The 21104-nt window shown below is 42.0% G+C and overlaps 3 protein-coding genes across 8 annotated transcripts in view; all 3 read right to left on the minus strand.

Annotated features, from left to right (window-relative positions):
* Window positions 1-16507, minus strand: part of LOC109680884 (interferon-gamma-inducible GTPase 10-like) — a 105913-nt gene extending 89406 nt beyond the window's left edge. The window contains exon 1 of the mRNA XM_074057571.1: window positions 16413-16507. The gene's annotated coding sequence lies outside the window, so the exon portion shown is untranslated. The remainder of the gene's footprint in view (window positions 1-16412) is intronic.
* Window positions 1-17595, minus strand: part of LOC109680887 (interferon-gamma-inducible GTPase 10-like) — a 58733-nt gene extending 41138 nt beyond the window's left edge. For 2 of the 6 annotated variants that reach the window (XR_012442594.1, XR_012442591.1), the window contains exons 1-2: window positions 16413-16517; window positions 14261-14362 (exon numbers count right to left, since the gene is read on the minus strand). The gene's annotated coding sequence lies outside the window, so the exon portion shown is untranslated. Of the gene's footprint in view, window positions 1-14260; window positions 14363-16010; window positions 16150-16412; window positions 16518-17024; window positions 17107-17483 lie in introns of those variants that run through there. The other 4 variants (XR_012442593.1, XR_012442592.1, XR_012442590.1 and 1 more) reach the window with 4 other exon arrangements.
* Window positions 1937-20183, minus strand: LOC141417980 (interferon-gamma-inducible GTPase 10-like). The gene is made up of 2 exons (XM_074057568.1): window positions 17484-20183; window positions 1937-5974 (listed from the first exon to the last, which is right to left on the minus strand). The coding sequence occupies exons 1-2, from the start codon at window positions 17608-17610 to the stop codon at window positions 4704-4706; spliced, it is 1398 nt and encodes a 465-aa protein (XP_073913669.1). The 5' UTR covers window positions 17611-20183; the 3' UTR covers window positions 1937-4703.
* Between the last annotated feature and the right edge of the window lie 921 nt (window positions 20184-21104).

The following is a 21104-nucleotide window of genomic DNA, read 5'->3' on the forward strand; positions in this document are numbered from 1 at the left end:
CAGCCCATTATCATTAATACATAGGTCATCCAAACAAAAAATTAATAAAGAAACCCAAGATCTAAAATATACAATAGATCAAATGACCTACTTGATGTCTACAGAACATTTCATCCAACTTCTACACAATACACATTCTTCTCAGCAGTCCATGGTACCTTCTCCAAAATAGATCATATCCTAGGGCACAAAGCAAGCCTCAGCAAATATAAGAAAATAGAAATTATACTGTGCATACTATCTGATCACAATGCAGTAAAAGTAGAACTCAACAACAAAAGTAAAGACAAAAAACATGCAAACAGCTGGAAACTAAATAACTCATTACTTAATGAGCAATGGATCATCGATGAAATAAAAGAGGAAATTAAAAAGTTCCTAGAAGTCAATGAAAATGAAAACACAACCTATCGGAACCTATGGGACACAGCAAAGGCAGTCCTGAGAGGAAAGTTTATAGCCAGAGTGCATACATTAAAAAGACTGAAAGATCCCAAATCAATGACCTAATAATACATCTCAAACTCCTAGAAAAACAAGAACAAGCAAATCCCAAAACAAATAGAAGGAGAGAAATAATAAAAATAAGAGCTGAAATTAATGAAATACAAACCAAAAAAACCATACAAAGAATTAATGAAACAAAAAGTTGGTTCTTTGAAAAAATAAACAAGATCAATAGACCCCTGGCAAACCTGACTAAAATGAGGAGAGAAAAAACCCGAATTAGTAGAATCAGGAATGCAAAAGGGGAGATAACAACAAACACCATCGAAGTCCAGGAAATCATCAGAGACTACTTTGAGAACCTATATTCAAATAAATTTGAAAATCTTAAAGAAATGGACAGATTTCTAGATACATATGAGCATCCAAAACTGAACCAAGAGAATATTAATCACTTGAATAGATCTATAACACAAAATGAAATTGAAGCAGCAATCAAGTCTCCCCAAAAAGAAAAGTCCAGGACCTGATGGATTCTCTGCTGAATTCTATCAGACCTTTAAAGAAGAACTGATACCAACCCTCCTTAAACTGTTCCATGAAATAGAAAGGGAAGGAAAACTGCCTAACACATTTCATGAAGCCAGTATTATACTTATCCCAAAACCAGGCAAAGACACCTCCAAAAAGGAGAACTATGGCCAATCTCCTTAATGAACATTGATGCAAAAATCCTCAACAAAATAATGGCAAACCAAATTCAACAACACATCAAAAAGATTATTCACCACGACCAAGTAGGCTTCATCCCAGGAATGCAGAGGTGGTTCAGCATACGAAAATCAAAAAACGTAATAAACCACATTAACAGAAGCAAAGACAAAAACCACTTGATCACCTCAATAGATGCAGAAAAAGCCTTTGATAAGATCCAACACCATTTCATGATAAAAGCCCTAAGAAAACTAGGAATAGAAGGAAAGTACCTCAACATTATAAAAGCTATGTATGACAAACCTATAGCCAGCATTATAATTAATGGAGAAAAACTGAAACCATTCCCTCTAAAATCAGAAACCAGACAAGGATGCCCACTATCTCCACTCCCATTCAACATAGTACTGGAATTCCTAGCCAGAGCAATTAGGCAAGAAAAAGGAATAAAAGGAATACAAACAGGTAAAGAAACTGTCAAAATATCCCTATTTGCAGATGACATGATCCTATCCCTTAAAGACCCAAAAAACTCTACTCAGAAGCTTCTAGACATCATCAATAGCTACAGCAAGGTAGCAGTCTATAAAATCAACATAGAAAAATCATTAGCATTTCTATACACTAACAATGAGCAAACGGAAAAAGAATGTATAAAAACAATTCCATTTACAATAGCCTCAAAAAAAATCAAATACCTAGGTGTAAACCTGACAAAAGATGTGAATGACCTCTACAAGGAAAACTATACACTTCTGAAGAAAGAGATTGAGGAAGACTATAGAAAATGGAGAGATCTCCCATGCTCATGGATTGGTAGAATCAACATAGTAAAAATGTCAATACTCCCAAAAGTAATCTACATATTTAATGCAATTCCCATCAAAATTCCAATGACATTCATTAAAGAGATCGAAAAATCTACCACTAAATTTATATGGAAACACAAGAGGCCACGAATAGCCAAGGCAATACTCAGTCAAAAGAACAATGCTGGAGGGATCACAATACCTGACTTCAACTATATTAAAATTCTAGAGAATTTTATGGCCATTAGTCAGGTACAGCCAGTTCTGTCACTTGCAGCTCATCAGGCTGTAACACCAGCACAACTCTAGGTGGCACCTGTCACACCCTTTTGATCTCCAAGAAGGAAAGCAATCATTCCTGAACTCCAAAGTAGTCCTTGGGTATTTATGCTAAAGCATTCTTTGCTTTCTTCTCACATTTTATTCTCAGGATATTTAGTTACAAAGCAATATCTGCTGGGCATGATAATTTAACCAACAAGGGGTTATAAAGTAAAAACCTGGATTTTTATTCTTGCACTTTTATACCCACAAATAACCATTGTAAATACTCTAATATGCCTTCTTCTACATTTGTAATGTTTTTTTCTTTTTATTTTATATTTTAACCAAAATGTACAATATTTGTTATTTGCCAAAAACCATGTCTTGAATTTTCAAGGTAAATGTACATATGTGTGTGTGTTTGTATATATAATATACACATATGTGTATATATGCACACATATATACATGCATGTAAGATATATATATTGATATAAATAGATAGATAGATGCCTGTCCCCTGACTCCAGACCCAAATATTGCATTATTCATCCAACATCTCCCTCTGGTAATTGGTATACCTGAAAAGATCTTGAGTGAACCTGACCCTAGATCCCTCTCTTCACTCCAGCTCCTTCCAGTCTTCTCCAATCCAATAGTGGTGATGCCACCCTCCCTGTTGCACACAGGTCATTTACATAACCCTATCTAGGGCTGGAGGTGTAGTTCAAGCAATACAGCACCTGCTTAGCAAGCACAAAGTCTTGAATTCAAACAGCAATAACTGAGGGCTGAGTGAGTGAGATGGATGAAGTTGCTAAGAGAGAGTTCCTTTCCACCATGAAGAATGACTCATTCCAGACCATTGTGGTGTACCTCACACCCCCATATCTGGTATCATTTATTCCAGGTTTCTGGAGAATGAATGGCCAATGACAGGCTGAGCACTAAGCAGCTACCCCCATAAGAGAATAAAAGGCAAGCACCCCAGTGATCAAGGAATTGAGTGCAGGGCTGCCAGAGTGACTCAAGTGGTAGAGTGCCTGCCTAGCAAGTGTGAGGCCCTAGATTTAAACCCTAGTGCAGCCAAAATAAATAAATAAGGGAAGGACACCTGTGCTCCTGTGAGCACAGAGAAAGACTTCAGAATAGTGGGACTCAGATGAACGAGGGATGTGAACCCCAACACTCAAGGTTCTGAGCAAATGTCAACCATACAAGGTTCTGTCCTCCTGTTTAAACCCTACATCTCACTTGTGGCTGGATGGATACTTCTGCTTCATGTTATTGTTTCTTCAGGAGTCAAAATAGGATACTAGGGCAGGGAGCATGGGTGGGTGCCCAGTACCTTGTCTTTGACCCTTTTTGGGTGTGTCCAATGGGTGTAAATAGTAATACGAGAAATTCATGTTTATAAAACATAGCTGTGTATCTCTACATGGATTTTGTGTTGAAGCTTACTAATATCCCTAAGGGATATTGTAAAAAAAAAAAAAAAAAAACTATTTCCACTTTTAAGTGAAAGATTTAAGAACCTCTGATGTAGAGGCATGGCTCCAGGATAAGAACAGGAACCAGAAAGAATATCAAGGTGACATAATAGGGGACTTGTTCCCCTGACCCCAGGCACCTGCTCCTCCCTCCATTACTCTCAAAACCACCTCACTAGAGGTATTGGCATACCCTATACCATGAATAGGAGGAAGAAGGAAGGAAAAGCCATATGTATAATTGCTGTAACAGCAGTAATTACAATCCGCACGTTTTGAGGCAGGATCAGTGGTTTTTGCTATGTGCAACATGAGAGTTTTAAGTTAAAGAATTTGAGAAACACACTCACACACACCATTTTACATGAGTTCAACTCATCTTTGGTTTTCAGGCTCTCTCTTGATTCACTTTTACCTGCTCACATCTCCTGCCCCTCCTGGTGACTTGTTGACTAGACTCCCACCCATGCAGTGTTGAGAAATTCCCATAAATAGAAAACATTGCCTCGAAATACAATATCCAATACTATTTCTCTAATTTTTTCCCTTCCACTCCTGGACTTGCGCATTTTCACACTAAACTTCTTATTATATGTTTAGATAGGTTCTCATAGTTGTGGACCTTTGCTTACTGTGGTAAAGAGGATATTGAGATGATGACTGAGAGAAAAATTATAACATAACAATGTAAATTCTCATTTTGGTGGTTACAAGCTGTATATTATCTGAGTAAATGATGCAAAAGCAGACTGCTTCCAAACACATAGAGAGTATTGAAGGTAAAATGTGTGTTGCTATCATGGTTCAAGCAAAATAGGTCAGTGAATGCAAAAAGAAGCTATAGCCAAGTAACTCATGCACAGCACTGTGGTCCCAAGTGGAGCAATGGCCTTCCCCAACATGGAAGAGGACCCCCATTCCCACCATGAGAATGCAACACCTAAGGTCCATTTGCCATTCTATTAAGTAAGATGTACCACTATTGCTTCATCATTTGGAAGAGACGTTTAGCATCATCAGCCACTGTATCAAGGAATTTTATGTGTAGAAAGTAAACTTTAAAGAACTGGATGACAGCAGACACAGGTCCTCCAGTGACTGAACACAAGAGCTCAGCATAAGTCATGGCTTGTGCTTCTATACTGTCATCCTTCACAAGATGCCAGAAATCTGAGGATTTTATTAAATTCTTCAGGTGATCCACAGATACACCCAGCTTTTGAGAAATCTTTTCAATTGACTCATTATCCACACCAAAATGGCTTCGGTAAACTTTCAAGCATGCTTGCTGTTCAGCAACACCAAAGCCACTGATGAAGGGCATGCAGGGCACCAAGCCCACAGCTGCTGACTTCAGGGCCTCCAGCCAGATTTTCTCCCTGAGGAAGGTTTTCTTCATCTCAATGGCATCTTCAGAGGAACTGGGCATCAGGAGTGCAAGTACATGGCGCTTGTGGGCAGGGAGCTCCTTCAGCAGAGTCTCCTCCAATTTTAGTAAATCAAAGTCACCCAGGTCAAAGTTGGAGACCAAGAAGACCTGGGGCTCAGGCACTCCATTGTTTTGGAGATGAGTCACACAATCGTCTCGAATCTGCTGAAGAACTTTCTCCCTTTGGAAGGACTTTGGTTTGGCTCTCTTTTCATTGTATAAGTCACTGTCCACCTTGGTTCTAACAAAGTAGAACTTCTTCCCCATCTTATTGATTTTCTGGGCCAGGTCAGCATCATTGAAACTAAACCGAGAGGAAGAAATGATGATGAAGAAGTCGTATTCAGCCAGGCCCATTGTTTCTAGGTAAGTGTCTGGGTGAAAATTGGGACTCCCATTTCCAGGTAGGTCCCAGAAGGTCACCTTGGGATATTTTGGATGTTGATAGGGGGTTTTCCTCATGGTGGTCTCCACAACCCCAACACTGGCTGATCCCTCCTCTTGGTGACTAAGCCCTCGCAGGGCATTGATGAAACTGGACTTCCCAGACCCAGAATCTCCAATCACAGCCACATTCAGGGAAGCATTTTCTGCTGCGTTAAGTGATTGTTGAATCTCATCCACCACATCTTCAACTTTCCCCTCCTCCAGGGCTGCATGAATGCTTCTGAGGGATTCTGCAGAGAGGATGCCTCCTGACTTACTGATTAATTTGAAGTACTCAGGCTCAAAGTCAGCAGCCAATTGTTGATAATTCCCCTGTGTCAGATTTTTCAATAAGTTTAGGATGGACTGATACATGGCAATTAAATGTGGACGGTCTGTGTAAAGGAGAGAGAAAAAGAAGTAAAGAGAAATGAGCATTGAAACAGAAACATGGGGTCAGGTGAAAAGACACATTGGTCTCTAGGGCCACACTGACACACATTCTCTCAACTGACTCATTTTACTCTAAATAATTTCTTCATGGCGAGTTTTCTTTCCACTGCTGGAGAAGACACTGCATATTCTCTGTGCTGTTGGTTTCTATGTCTAGGAGTCAAGACACTGTAAGTAGTCCCTAAATTGTCAGAATAATGGTCCTTAAAGTTATCCACGTTGTACACCCCAGACCTTTGAATAACTAACATTACATGGAAAAAGATACTTGACTGATGTGATTAAATTAAGGATCTTCAGATGGGAACAATATTCTGGACTACCCAGGTGTGCTCAATCTCATCAAGATTACAAGAGTAAGGCAGGAAGAAGAAAGAAGACAAAAGACAGACATGAAATGACTAAAACAGAAGTTGGAGTGTAGATTAGTAAAGATGAAAGAATTACTGAGAGCCAAGAAATGCAGGTAACCATAGACTGAGGAAGACAAGGAAACAGATTGTGCCCTGGACTCTCCAGAAGGAGGATCCATGCCTAGCAAGTGTGAGGCCCTGAGTTCAAATGCCAGTAGCACCAAAAAAAAAAAAAAAAAAGAAAGCCCAGAAGAAGGATCCAGTACTGCTAGTACCTTGATTTTAACACCTGGACTTGGTTTTAGCACTTTGGACTTCTGACCTCCACACTAGGAAGACAATAACTTTATGGGCTTCTAATTGTTACATGATTACTGCAGAGATTCATGGAGTGTTCAACTGTGATCTTTCCAAACATGTATACGATGTCCAATGGTCAACAGAGAAAGTAGCATACCCAGAACATCGAATATGCATTATTTGTTGGTTTTGGAAAGATTCAAATTCCTCTCCTGAAGCTATTTTCAAATACACAGTAGGTTATTAACCACAGTCGCCCTTCTGGGCTCCCGATCACTAGAACTTAATCCTCCCACCTAGTTGCGTTTCTAAAGGCATACACCAAAACTTCTCTATCTCCTGCTGATGTTTGCATCTTGAATGTCCCCCAAAGGCCAATGTGTTGAAGTCTTTGGCATTCACATATGGCTTTTTTGGCAAGTGGTAGAACAAATAGGAGGTGGGCCCTAGTGGGCCCTGTCACATTTTCATTCTTTCTTTGCTTCCTAGTCATGATGAGGCAGGAAAGGTGCTCTCCCATACACTCCCCACCATAAGGGGATATGTCACCACCACCATAGGTCCATAGTGTCAAAGTCAACTGATGATGGATTAGACCCTCTGAAATCATGGGCTAAATAAACCCTTCCACTTTATAAGCTGATTATCTCAGGTATTTTGTCACAGTAATGGAAAGCTGACGAGCAAAACTTCCCTCTCCTCATCCCTTCTCAGGTTCTGGTACCACTATTTTTCTAGTCCTCTGAGATTAACTTTTTTAGCTTCCACAGTTGAGAACATGAATATTTGTCTTTGGGTTATTTCATTTAACATAATGTGTTCCAGGCTCATTCATGTTTTCACAGAACAGGATTTTATTATTTTTTAGCTAAATGATATTCCATTGTGTATGTATACCACATTTTCTTTATGTATGCACTCCTTCATAGACAATTTTGTTGACCCCCATATCTTAGCTCCATCTACCTCTTCCTCTTGCTGCCACTCTTGCCTATGGGAACTTGAGCTGAAGCAGTGTTGTTTTCAGCCACTGAGTTTGTGACAATTTCTGACAGCAACAATGGGAAATTTATCATCAGTTTCTGATTTTCCTGAAAGCTGCAGGATGACTCTGTCAGGCCAGCACCTTAGTGAACACAGAAGCCTTCCAGACATACTCACTTCCCAACTACTGCAGGATATCAGGGCATGAATTAAGGCAACGGCAAGACAGGTTCTGAGTCAAGTCACCAGGTATCCTGCCTGCCTGTGTTCCATAAGAAATATAAACAAGTACACAAGTCAATGCAGGAGTAACTGCACTATGGTAGCAAATTCTGAGTGGTTATCAGGCACATAAGTCTAAGTGTTCTAGGAAGGAAGTAAATGCAACTTAAATTTTCCATATTAACTACAGACAGTTCCATTTTGATTTAACCAAGCCAACTCAAGATAATTGTTGTTATATTATTGGTAGGGTCTTCAATTTGTTCTTTATAAAAGTGAGGAAGATTATATCAGGAGACTGAGAATTTTTTAAAATATCCACACACATCATGTTGGCTCAAGGATGAACACAGGGCTTTTCCAGTAGGGTGTGCTTGATGTCCCCATCCTACAGGCCCTTCAAAAAAAGCTTTCAAAATAAGAAAAAAGACCTGACTCTCAAACAAAACAAAATGAACATGTGCTAAGGATTCTACTAGTGACTATTAATGACATAACAAGGCAGGTGTTATAGCCAGGAGAGTTCTTAGAGAATCTTGAAGAGCAGACACGTTTATCTAACGTACATTTCCGTGAGTGTGACAACAGAGGCAAACATGTTCTTTGTATGGAGAAGGACGGGAGTCACCTGAACCTCAACAGACAGATTTGCTTTATGTGCCAATGGAAGAACATTATTTGCATTGTTACTAGTTTTGAAAAACTCACAGAGCTCTTAGATGACTCCACAACAGTGAAATGCTAGAGCCAGAAAACCCAGGAATTTTATAATGAACACTGCATAGTTTCCTATGGGAGACACCCCGTAAATACACTGCTGAGTCCAAATATTCTCTCAATTTTCTCAAAACAAAAGGTCTCTTCACATTCAAGGTTGTCTGTTGTATAAAGATGACGAACTGACTTGTTCCCTCCCCCAGACAGGACTGTTCTCAGGCCCCCAAGCACAAAACCAGACCCAGTCACTACAGACCCAGTTTTCTCACTCACCAGAACTGAAGAGATTTCAGATGTCAAAGATCAGATACAACGTTTTCACTGAAAGGTGAAAATGCTGAGCCTGATGAAGCACTCACTACACCCACAGCACAGGAACTAGGACATGTACACACCTGTCCTCCACCAGAAAGTACAGGCTGTGTCCTCCTAGGGAAAGCACAGAGGGTAAGAGGTACAGAGAGCCTCCCTCAGGCTTGTAGTGGCAAGCCCCAGAATGAAGGAAAAAACTATGAACAACCTTTGCCTGGTGAACCTCATTGGTTGATGTTAATATACTCACTGAGAGAAAGTGAAAATGAAACTAAGAAACCTTTATGTCTTTTGGACAGTATAAGCCTTTACAGGAATAGAATAATAAACATAAGCTAGGTGTGCTGGTTTCACACCTATAATCTCCCACTAAAGAGGCTAAGGCCAGAATATCCGGATTCAAGGTCAGCCTCTCTATATAGTGAGACCCTGTTTCAAAAAACGAAGATGAAGGAGGAGGAGAAAGAGGAGGAGAAAAGAAGAGTACAGAGGGGAAATGAGAGGAGAGAGAAAGAACGGAAGAAAAGTAGTAAGGAAGGGATGGACAGAAGGAGAGAGACTAAAATCCTCCATCTCTTTAAGTGCCATCACACAAACACACCCACACACTGGCTCCTTATGCAGCTATACACTATTGAGTGGATATGCTTGTTTCTAACCATAAATAGGATCACTTTATTGAGCATCATTTCATTTTAGTGACTTATACTTTCATTTTTCTAAACCTTTACTTTGGCAAGTTGTAATTTTGGATTGGATGACTTCCACCACTCCTGTATTAATCTGTTTCCTGTTGCTATAAGAAAACACCTAACTGAGCACTTTATAAAGAAATATTATAAAGAAATGTAGATCTGGCAAACATAAGATTAAGGAGCCTACATCTGGCTAGGGCCTTCTCACTGCAACATAACATGGTGGAAGTTGAACGGGCAGAAGAGCACAAGGGAGAAAGAGCAAGAGGAGGCCAATGTCACTTCTATAACAGCACTCTCGTGATAAATAACCCACTCGAGCTAAGTACATTACTGTATATCACGAGAGCAGAGCATCAAGACCTTATCACTTCTTATTTCACCACACTTCTCCACACTATTATATTAGAGATGGAATTTCCAACACATGAACTTTGGGGGTGGGTGGCAATCAAAACCGTAGCATAGGGAGAGAGTCAGAGGAGGACTGAGATATCTGTGTGACACGTAGGCTTGATGTGATAAGCAGGGCAGGACCAGAAGTTGGTTGCTACACCAGCAAGAGTCAGGAAGACTGGGAAAGACTAGGAGGCTGTGGGGTATAGAAATGGTTGGAACCTGGGTTCTGATTGGCCATGCACCCAGCACCCAGCTGCATGGTCTGCACTGAGAATGAGGCTGAGGCAGCCCCTGTGCTCAGTCAGTGTTTGTATCTCTCTTTTATAGCATCTCTGCCTGCACCTCAGTGAAAGGCAACAGACACAGCAACCCCATATGTGCTGAGCTAACAGTTACTGATAGATAGTAGAAAAGCTCCCTATCCTTCAACCTAAAAGCAGAACATAAATTAACAAAGGTACACTTCTACCCCCTGTACTAGGCAGGACAAAGGTTGGTAACAGTGAACAAATTTATACTCTTATACCACCACAGCAATCTATAAAACAAACTTAATAACTACCACAATGTGTTGCCCATAGACACTAAAGGTCCTTTCTTGGGAGGGGGTAAGGGAATATAAGGGAGGGAGTGAACTTATTCTAAGTGCTGGAATATCGACAAACAGTAAAACAATACAAACATGGCTACCTCCAATAAAAGAGCCAGAGAAAAACAACACATATGGCTGCCCAGCCCCATGGACCTTCCCGATAATGTCCAGCACCTTCCCCCATTACCCTTTCACAATCATTTTTAATGCCCATCCCCCTCCAACCTCCCTTTTCCCTCCACAGGGTGCTTAAAACCCCAGCCTGTAAGAGAGGTGTGCTCTGGCTCTCTCTGGGTGTTACTCTGATGTCGAGGGACCCTGTCAGGTCTCCTCTCCCTAATAAAGACCTGCTGCTTGCAAAGGTCACAGATTATTTCTAGGTCTCTCTCTCTCTCTCTCTCTCTCTCTCTCTCTCTCTCTCTCTCTCTCTCTCTCTCTCTCTTGCTTCTGCATTTTCCTTTCATTTGGTGCTCAAACCCGGGAGAGAGTTTCAAGTGAGGGAATGCCAAGCTCAGGCTACTTCCATTCGTGGCAATCCTTATATGGTCAATGGTGCACCCCCACAGGGTCTCAGATCTGGGGCTTATAAGGATGCACTAGGGCCAAGAGGTGCATAAGCTCCCAAGAGGGACATGGCTGGTGCCCAATTCCATCTTCAAACTGCCCAACCTCTACAAAACTCTTTCTCTCCCTATCTTCTATCACTGTTATGAGTTCTGCTAAGCCTCACCATCATACTGACAGTTCTTTTAGGCACAGAGTTGGGAGCAACTACCCCTTCTGATTGGACTTGAGCCCAAAAATTATTGTTAGTAGGCTTTTTCTACGTAATAGCCACACTGCTCTGGGGCCTGACCTTTTGGTCATACATAAGCCCTAATTTCCTGTTCCTCTGAGACCTCCTTCAGGGCCCTTCACCAATTCCACTCCACACACTCAACACTGGCTCCAGTTTCTACAGGGATGGGTAAGACCTGGACTCTCTGTCTGGCACTCCATGGCACCTTCGTTGTTCTTGTCTCTCCCCATCCCTCTCTTACTCCAGCCATTTGCCCCCTCTACCCCCCAAGTCTGGCCCTTGGCTATGTAGGTTAGAGACGTCTGCCTACTGCCCAAGATTCATTTTTTCTGGTTTTGTAAGCTTTCTGTGGGAGATGCCATAAAGAAAACTTCCTGACCCCAGCCATGGGTAATACTCACTCTAAAATTCCCTCTGACTCACCCCTGAGGTGTCTCCTGAGTAACCTCACAAAATTAGGCCTAAAGAGTTTAAAACAAACATACCTCATCTGTTTTTCCACACAAATTTGGCCACAATATAGATTAGATAACTCTTCAAAATGGCCTAAATTTGGCACTTTTGATCCCAATTTTCTCCAAGATCTTGACAATTTTAAATGGCAAATGGCAAGAGGCCCCTTATCTTCAGGCTTTCTTTCATCTCAAATCCAGACCTTCCCTTTGTTCAAACTGCAGCCCCCTCAAAGTCCTTCTTCTTGATTCTCACCCCTCCCCCTCAGCTCCTGCTCCCAGTCCCTTTCCATCAACTTTTGATCCAGATCCCGCTAATGGACCTCCTCTTTATTGGTCTCCCCTTCCCCCAACCCAACTCCTCCAAGCTCCTTCTCCTCTCCAGAAGACTCTTCCTCCCAACTTTCCCTAGAAGACCCCTCCTCAATCACGGCCCCTTCCCTTTCTTTGTCTGCAACTCACACCTAATCCCAAACAAACACTCCCACACTCCTACAACTATCCACATCTACACATTCCCCTCCAGCCCCAGTTCTTCCCCTATGAGAGGTGGCACAAGTGGAAGGAATAGTCAGAGACCATGTCCCTTTCTCTATGTTAGATATCTCCCAAATCAAACAACAATTGGGCTCCTTTTCAGACGACAATCTAAGATACCATAAAAAATTCCTCCATCTTACTCCAGGCCTGTGCCCTCACATGGGGTGACATTTATAATATTATTAATGACACTCTCATGGAGGATGAAAAGGAGGGAACATGGAAGGCAGAAGAGCAGCATACTGATCAACTCCATGGACAGCATCCCAATAGACATCCCCCTGCCACTGAGGCAGTACCTAAGACTGAGCCTCAATGGAACTATCAAGATGAAAACCTCACCCTCTTTATTAATCACATCATGGAAGCAATGATTAAATATACTACTTTAAACCTCACTTCCCAAGAGGGCCGTATTTTCTTACATCTCTCCGTTATTAGTTAGTCAGCTCAAGACATCATCTGAAGAAATCTCCAAAAACTTGAAAAGGGCCCCCAGACTCACCAACAAATATGAATAAACAGAGCCTTTGAGTTTTTTAACAATAGGGATGAGGAAGCCAAACAATTAAGGGACAAAAATACCTGCACAGAATATCAGATGCTGACCTCCATACTCCAAAACCAAAAGCAGACACCCCATACCACCCTAAAAAACCTACCCAAAGGACCTGGCTAACAGCCCTCTGGGGACTTCTTCAAGTGTGGAAACAAGGGACACTGGGCAAAATCTTGCCTTAATCCATGTCCACCAACAAGGCCTTCCCACAATGTTGACAATGGGAACATTGGAGGGTGGACTGTCCACAGGGAAAACAGCTTTTTCCACGTGTACAGCCTCAAATTCTTAATAGCCCCCCAACTGAGGATCCAATACCAATGTTTCCACTAGGAGACTGATAAGACCCGGATCATAAAGTCCCCACCACTGGCAAGTCCACTGATACACGGGTAACTGAGACACTATCAGGAAAACATAGTTCTTTCTTTCTTGATACTGGGGCATCCAGATCAGTTTTCACCAAATATGTGGGTGCCCTTAAAAAGTCCTCCTTCACTAACCTCACTCAGAATGATGTTCTCCAATTCCATCCATTTACCAGCGAATGTTGTGAGAGTAGATGGCATACCAAACACACCCAGCATAACACCCCCTCTCTATTGTACTTTTGGAACTAAGTCCTTTACACACTCCTTCCTGGTCATCCCAGTTTGTCCCTTTCCAAAATTAAGATGAATATACTCCATATACTCAAAACCACCATTTTTATCCCATCCATTAATTCTGGCCAGCACATACAATTTATTCTCCCTATACAGGACCTTCCACAGCCCAAAACCTCTCCCCACCTCTTACAGAAGTCAATCCCCAAATTTGGGACACATCCCACCCCTCCATAGCTTCACATCATACTCCTGTAAGATTACTCATAAAGACCCCTCCACCCTCATCGTCATCCCACAATGTCCCTTGGGCAAGGAGGGACATATGGGATTAAAATTAATTATAGATCAACTCAAAACCTCTCATCTCTTAATCCCTGTTAACTCCCCTTACAACACTCCAATCCTCCCAGTTAAAAAACCCAATGGCTCCTTTAGATTAGTCCAAGACTTAAAAAAAATCAATGCTGCCTTTAACCCTGTTCATCCTAATGTGCCTAGTCCTTATACTCCTCTCCCCCAGATTCCTCCCCAAAACTCTTTCTTTTCAGTCCTAGATCTCAAGGACACCTTCTTTATGATTCCTTACATCCCTCCTCCCAACCCATATTTGCCTTCATGTGGACAGATCTCATTACTTATCACACCCAACAATTAACTTGGACAGTCCTCCCCCAGGGATTCAGTGACTCCACTCACCTTTTTGGCCAAGCCTTACAGCAAGATCTCAATTCCTTCAGTCTTTACCAAGCAAGCTCACCAATATGTAGATGAACTCCTTCTATGTAACCCCTCAAAATCCTTATGTAAAACCCACACAATTATTCTCTTTAATTCATTAACACACTGGGGATATTGGGTATCAAAAAATAAGGCCCAAGTTATCTCAACTTCAGTATCATTCATGGGACTTTTATTAACTTCAGGATATTGTCAAATACCTCAAAAGAGAAAACCACCATACTCCAAATTCCTTCCCCTAAGACAAAAAGAGACATCCTTTCTTTTCTATGGCTAACTGGGTATTTTAGAATCTGGGTTCCTAATTATTCAATAATAGCAAAAACACTATATGAGGCTGCAAGAGGGGACCCACATTAGACTTTACTTTGCCCCAGGGACCTCCTGACCCCTTTTAATCTCCTCAAACAAGCTTTATCAAGGACACCTGCACTCTCCATCCCAAATCCTAACAAAATTATTTGTCTATACCTACACTCAGACAAAGGCCAAGCTTTGGGCCTGGTGGCCCAAAGGGCAGGAGATTCAATAGTTCCTATAGCCTTACCTCTCAAAACAACTAAACCCCATTTATAGTGGCCAATAAAAGTATTGGCCACAGCAGCTCCCTTAACACCAGAAGCTCAAAAAATAACTTTCAACTTACCTATGACAGTCTAGTCATCTCACAACAGTCAAGACTTAATTAGCCACAAAGCTTTTAATTCCATCTGCACATCTCATGTTCAGATCTCACAGTCCTTTCTCTTACAACCTCATGTAACTTTCTGGTGATGTCAGTGACTAAACCCTGTTACCCTCTTACCCTCAAACATCCCACCTAACCCAGAGCCCCCAGCTCATGACTGTATTGAGGTATTTTTTGACTGACTTACTACCTTTTTCACATCCTAGACACCCCCATACCTGATGCTCCAACTGGTTTATAGACGGTAGCTATACAAAGGCCCCCACTACCACTGCAGCTAGAGCAGGATATGCAGGGACACCCAAACAATAATACATATGCCATAATAGAAACAAGTAGCCCTCCTACGACTACCTCCCAACAGGCAGAACTGTATGCTCTTACACGAGCATTACAAAGGCAAAATACAAGACCGTTAATAACATTTATACAGACTCAAAATATACATACAATATCATCCATTCTAATAGCCAAATGTGGAAAGAACAGGGCTTCTTAACAACTAAGGGATCCCCAATTGCCAATCAAAACATATTATGGCCCTTTTACTAGCGGACACTCTCCCTCACATAGCTGCCATCCTTCATTGTAAGGAACATCAAAAAGGTAACACCTTCACATCTATTAGCCATAATTTGACAGGCACCACAGCTAAACAGGCAGCCCAACAAATGACTTCCACGCCAGGTCATTCTACCAATTCATTATAATTACACACAAAAAAAAATTGAACTATTAAAAACTCAGTGGGATAGCTAACACAAAGGATACTGGTTTCTTAACAATACCATTATTCTACCAGAACTACAGACTAAACCCATACTAACTGCCCTCCACCAAGTTTTCCACTCTTACCCTCTGTCTTTACTCCATTTTATTAAAACTCATATTGCTCCTAATCCTAACGTCCACAAAACACTAAAGGAAATCTCATCCTCTTGCAACATATGCTCCTAAACTAACCCCCTATCAAACATCTGACCCGCCCCCTTCCCACCCATCAGGCAAGAGGTCACTTACCTGGGTCAGACTGGCAAGTGACTTTTACTAATATTCTCCCCCGTTAAGCACATCAGATATCTTCTAGTTTCATTAACACCTCAGCAAAATAGATTAAAGCTTTCCCCACTATCAATAAGAGAGCTAGAGCCCACTGCCTCACACAGGCTTGGGCTAAATATAAGGGGCTAATAAAAGAGTACCAAAAGGTCATAAACAAATATTGTTACTGGGCAATCAAGAAAGATAAGTTATAGTTAGGTTACTGTCTGCTCAACTATTCTTGGCACCAATCCAGGGAGATAAAGGTTAACAACTGTCCCTTTGTTAGTCTTTGGGGTGGGGAGTTTCCAGTAAGCCACCTACAAGAAGGGAAATGGTCTGGTCCTAACATGCCTGTCCTCACTGTCAACCCCAACATACCTGCCTTTTTTGATAGATAGGTAGATAGGAAAAGGACAATAAAATTTCGTTCAGCTACTTTTCATCCCCTCCCTTCAGGGACACTTCATTACAGCCATATCAGACTTCTGTAACAGGAGACTCTACCTCAATGCTATTTTAGTCTTTAACATAACAAGACTCTATCCAAATCCCTTCTCTAAAATTAACTGCAAACTGTTATTCACACCTCACTTCTGGCTTTTCCTCTATCCACCAACCCACCGACTTATCATGGACTCCCCCACACCCACTAGTGCTTCTTCCCCTCTCTTACAACCCCTTTTAACGGCCTCCCCTCTCCATCTCCTTTCACTCATACCAAAGGAAAATAAAATGCCAACTGGCTAGAACCCCTCCTCTCTCTCGAATTAATGGGATGCCTCCCCCCTACCATGCATACACGTGTCTGCCTGCTAACTGGATTTTCTGATTTTCTGATTCCCCCTGTCTCCTACACTATTGACTCAGAAATCATTCCTGTCCCCATTGTCAGCTTTATATGCACAAAAAGAGAACTGCACCTCTTAACCAGGATTGGGACATGATAGATGGAGTAGGGGTTTCAATCAGCCAATTCCAAAAACTACTCACAGCTCTAAAAGAAAGCCTTAATAGCATTGTCTTACAGATGTCTGCAATCCAGGATCAGATTGACTCATTAGCAGTGGTCGTCCTACAAAACAGGAGGGGATTAGATCTTCTCACAGCTGAAAAGGGCAGGCTATGTCTCTTCTTAGGGGAGGATTGTTGTTTCTTTGCCAATAAATCTGACACTGTCAGAGACATAATAAAAAACTTAAAGATAGGGCACAACAGCTACCATCCTCGCAACCTACTGATATTCTTTCCTCCTTATACCCATGGCTCACTCCATTGGCAGTTCCTCTCATCCGTGTTCTCTGGCTTTCATGTTTCTACCAAGTCTTATTAATATCCTCCAAAGATTTCTGCAGGAGTGTGTTACTGCCGTTTCTCGGGCTACCCCAGGGAGCAATTTAAAGCCATCATGCTTCTACAACTCTCCAGACTCGACAACCCCCCACATTGTACCTGACCAGCAGGAAGTAGGCAGACCAGCGATATATATAAAAGGCCAGGAATGCTGGAATATCGAGAGACACAAAAACGATACAAACAAGGCTACCTCCCATAAAAGAGCCAGAGAAAAACAACACATATGGCTGGCTGCCCAGCCTCGCTGACCTTCCCGTTAAAGTCCGGCGCCTCTCCTCATCCCCCCTTTGCGTCATTTTTCTAATCTCTATCCCCCTCCACCCTCCCTTTTCCAACCACAGGATGCATCAAACCCCAGCCTGTAAGAGAGGCTGCCTCGCCCCTCTCAGAGTGTTACTGTGAGGCTGAGGGTCCTTCTCAGATCTCCTCTCCCTAATAAAGACCTGCTGCTGACAAAGGTGGCAGATTCTTTCTCCGTCTCTCTCGCTGGCTTCTTCATTTTCTGCTCACTAAGTACACTGTACAAATCTATGGAATTATCACAATGAAACACCCCACACTATCTATGTATGCTAGTTAAAAGGCACAATTTTGGAAGGATAAAGAAGAAAGATGGAGGCGGTGAATCTTATTAAGGTCTATTTTAAGCATTTAGGTCACTGTCACAATGAATCCCAACTATAATATGCTAAGAATAACTTTTAAAAGGTATAATGTTTAAAAAGAAAAAAACCTTTAAAGAGGAAAGAAAGAAACTGAGCTGGGAACCAGTGACTCACAGCTATAATCCTAGCTACTTGGCAAGCTGAGATCGGGAGGATCACAGTTCAAGACTAGTCCAGGCAAATAGTTCACAGGACCCTGTCTCCAAAATAACCAGAGAAGAATGGAATGGAGGGGTGGCTAAGGCAGTAGAGTGCCTTCTTTGCAAGTAGAAGGCCCTGAGTTCAAACCCAGTCCACCAAGAAAAAAAGAAACAGAAAATATTCTAAACAACAAAATCTTTAGCTGTGGAAACTTTAACATGATTTGTGTTGAGTAAAGAGTTTTTCTCAATGAAGCGTCTGATCACTATTAATAGGTGGGAAGGGCTGGCAGAGTGGCTCAAGTGGTAACAGCACCTGCCTAGCAAGCATGAGTTCAAACCCCAGTGCTGCTAAAAGTATATTGAGTAGGTAAAGGTATGTGGAGAAGTTATTAAATAGAAGTTTGAAATGTCACACTTTGAAGTAAATACTCAATTCATATAAAAGAAAAAATGACCTGAAATGACTCTAAGCCAGCTCTCTCCTGCATATGACCCAGGTGGGAACCATGGAATGCACATCACCTCCTTTTACCAGCATGCTCTCCTCTCAGTACTTTTTGATCCTTTGCTATCTCAGCTGGGTAACCCAGCTCTTAACCTTTAAATTTCTCAGGCTTGGGACAGGGACCAGTTTGTTGTCATCTAACTGCTCTAACAAAACTCCCACTGAAAGCCTCAATCTAAGTTTAAGGTGAAAAGCAGGTGCACTATACTTGTCCTCTTAGACAGCACCCCTGAATTTCTCTCTCTCAATGTCACTTCACATATTTCTCCACATACCCTAACCCACTCATACCATCAGAGAGGACAGCTCTTTGATAGCCTTCTAAATGGTTCTAACCAATTCCTTTGAAATTTCTATGGGATAAATTGCCTTGAAATGGAACCATTTCAAGAGCCAAAGTGAAAAAGAAAGAATGGGTCCTGCTTTGATGTTCTGTTACACATAGCATCCGGAATATTGTCCTGGAAACACAGAATTTTTAGTGAATTTAAAATGATAGCATTGAGCCATGAAAAAGAAAGAAACTTGAGCTGAAGAAGGTACTCCATTACAAATGCAGAAGAAAACTAAGACAAAACACCAGTTCGTAAAAACAAAACAGAAAGTGGATGAAGGTAAGCACTTTCCCCCACATACAAACTATGACACTTAATATACGGGGTGTCTGTGGGTTCAGTCCTGATTCTGTTCCAGCTGAATCCATCACCCTCTTGGTTATCTCAGCTTCAAGTAGGATCTGGCAACTCCAGAATTTGCACCCAGGTCCCTCCCGTGACTCCAGACCAAATATTGCATTATTCATGTAACATTTCCCATTGGTACACCTAGGAAGATCTTGACTAAGTGAACATGACTGAATCTGACCCCAGGCCTCTCTCCCCACTCCAACTCCTCCAGTCTTCTCATTCCAAAAGTGGTGATGCCTACCCCCACCTCCAGCTGCACAGGAGTCATCTACATAACAACACATTTTCTCAGCCTCCACTTTGCCAGTGCTACTGATTGATATTCCTGTCTATCCTGTCACTTCTCCCATTTCCTTGTTCATTTCAACCATCCTCATTTCAGCTGGGATAATTGCAGAGAGCTCCCAGAAGAGACCCTTCTCAGCCCTGGCATCTCTACAGTCATGCTGAAAACAGAAACCAGTGACCCTTCCGTTAGGGACATAGACCAGGACGCTTCTCTACCCCATCCTGCCCTCGGGATCCTGCCTCACTTAAAATGACAAACTCCTGATAAGGCTATTTTTTGAGTTGACTTCTCTGCCCCGTCTCTCACTTTCCTTAATCCCCATCAGATTCCTCCAATAGATCAGACCTCTTTCCACCTCACCTTTTTGCATCTTTAGCTGCAAATACACCCAGACTTACCCTCTGCCCTCTTTCATGTCATGTTGCCTAGTGGGACTTCTCTCACTTCATTATTTCACCCTGTAACATCCTCCTGCCTGACTCTCCCCACCACCCCCCCACCACCACCCATCGCCCCTCTTCCTTTCCTCACTTGCATTTGTCAACTGCAGAGAGACTGACTGGCTGTTTTCCTACCTTGTCTGTGGATCTGGCTCTCTGCCTTCTGATCCCAATATTTCTTCCATCTACAAGGGCAAGGATCTTTGTTTTGTTCTTCTACTTCTCTTCCTGTCACTAGAAAATAGCATAAGCATGTGCTCAATAAGTATTTGCTAATGGACAAAAGCAAGGGGGAGAAGTCTGGATGACAGTGAACAGGGAGTACATACAAATCCCCTTTCAAGACTCCTCATGTGCAGAGACATAAGCTGATGTACTGATGGGTAGGACATGAGCCCTCTTTGATGAAATGAGTGGTGGTGTTATAGTTGTCCAAATGAGAGATTTGTTTACCTCTAAACTTGCTCTATTGGAAAGAAGAATAATAGGGCAAGTGAAGCAGGAGAATTTGCTGAGAGGGAGCTCCTTTCCACCCTGACAAATGACTCACAGCAGACAACGTTCCTGTCCCCACACCCTAGTGCCTGGTCTCCCTTGTTCCAGGTTCCAGCAGAATGAACAATGACATACTGAGCAGTGAGCAAATGTGACAGAAGAGGAAGAGGCAACACACGGTGATCAAGGAAAGCTATGAGCCGGTTGGCACAGAGAAGACCTCAGCATAGCAGAGCACAGACCAAGGGAGGATGTGAACCTGAACACTCCATATCCTCAGCAAATTTCACCCACACAAAGTTATGTCTTTTGTTCAGACTCTACACCTCACTTGTGTCTGTATGTGTGCTTTTGTTTTATATGATTTTTTTTCTACAAGAATCAGGACCGGCCTCTATGACAGGGAATGTCGGTGGGTCGCCTCTGAGGCTTTTAGGATGGGTCCACCGGGTATGAGCAGGGGAAAATGGAAAGGAATGTGAAGAATTCACATT

This window comes from Castor canadensis, chromosome 16 (genome assembly GCF_047511655.1).
Source record: "Castor canadensis chromosome 16, mCasCan1.hap1v2, whole genome shotgun sequence".
In the NCBI taxonomy this organism is placed as follows: domain Eukaryota; kingdom Metazoa; phylum Chordata; class Mammalia; order Rodentia; family Castoridae; genus Castor; species Castor canadensis.

Bases quoted from the DNA above. Each gene is read 5' to 3' on its own strand.
- LOC141417980 (XM_074057568.1), bottom strand. From the start codon at position 17,610: ATGTGTTGTTTTTCTCTGGCTCTTTTATGGGAGGTAGCCTTGTTTGTA. The intron at 5,975-17,483 runs GTACAATGTGGG...TCCTTTACACAG, and splicing joins GCCTACTTCCTGCTGGTCAG to ACCGTCCACATTTAATTGCC.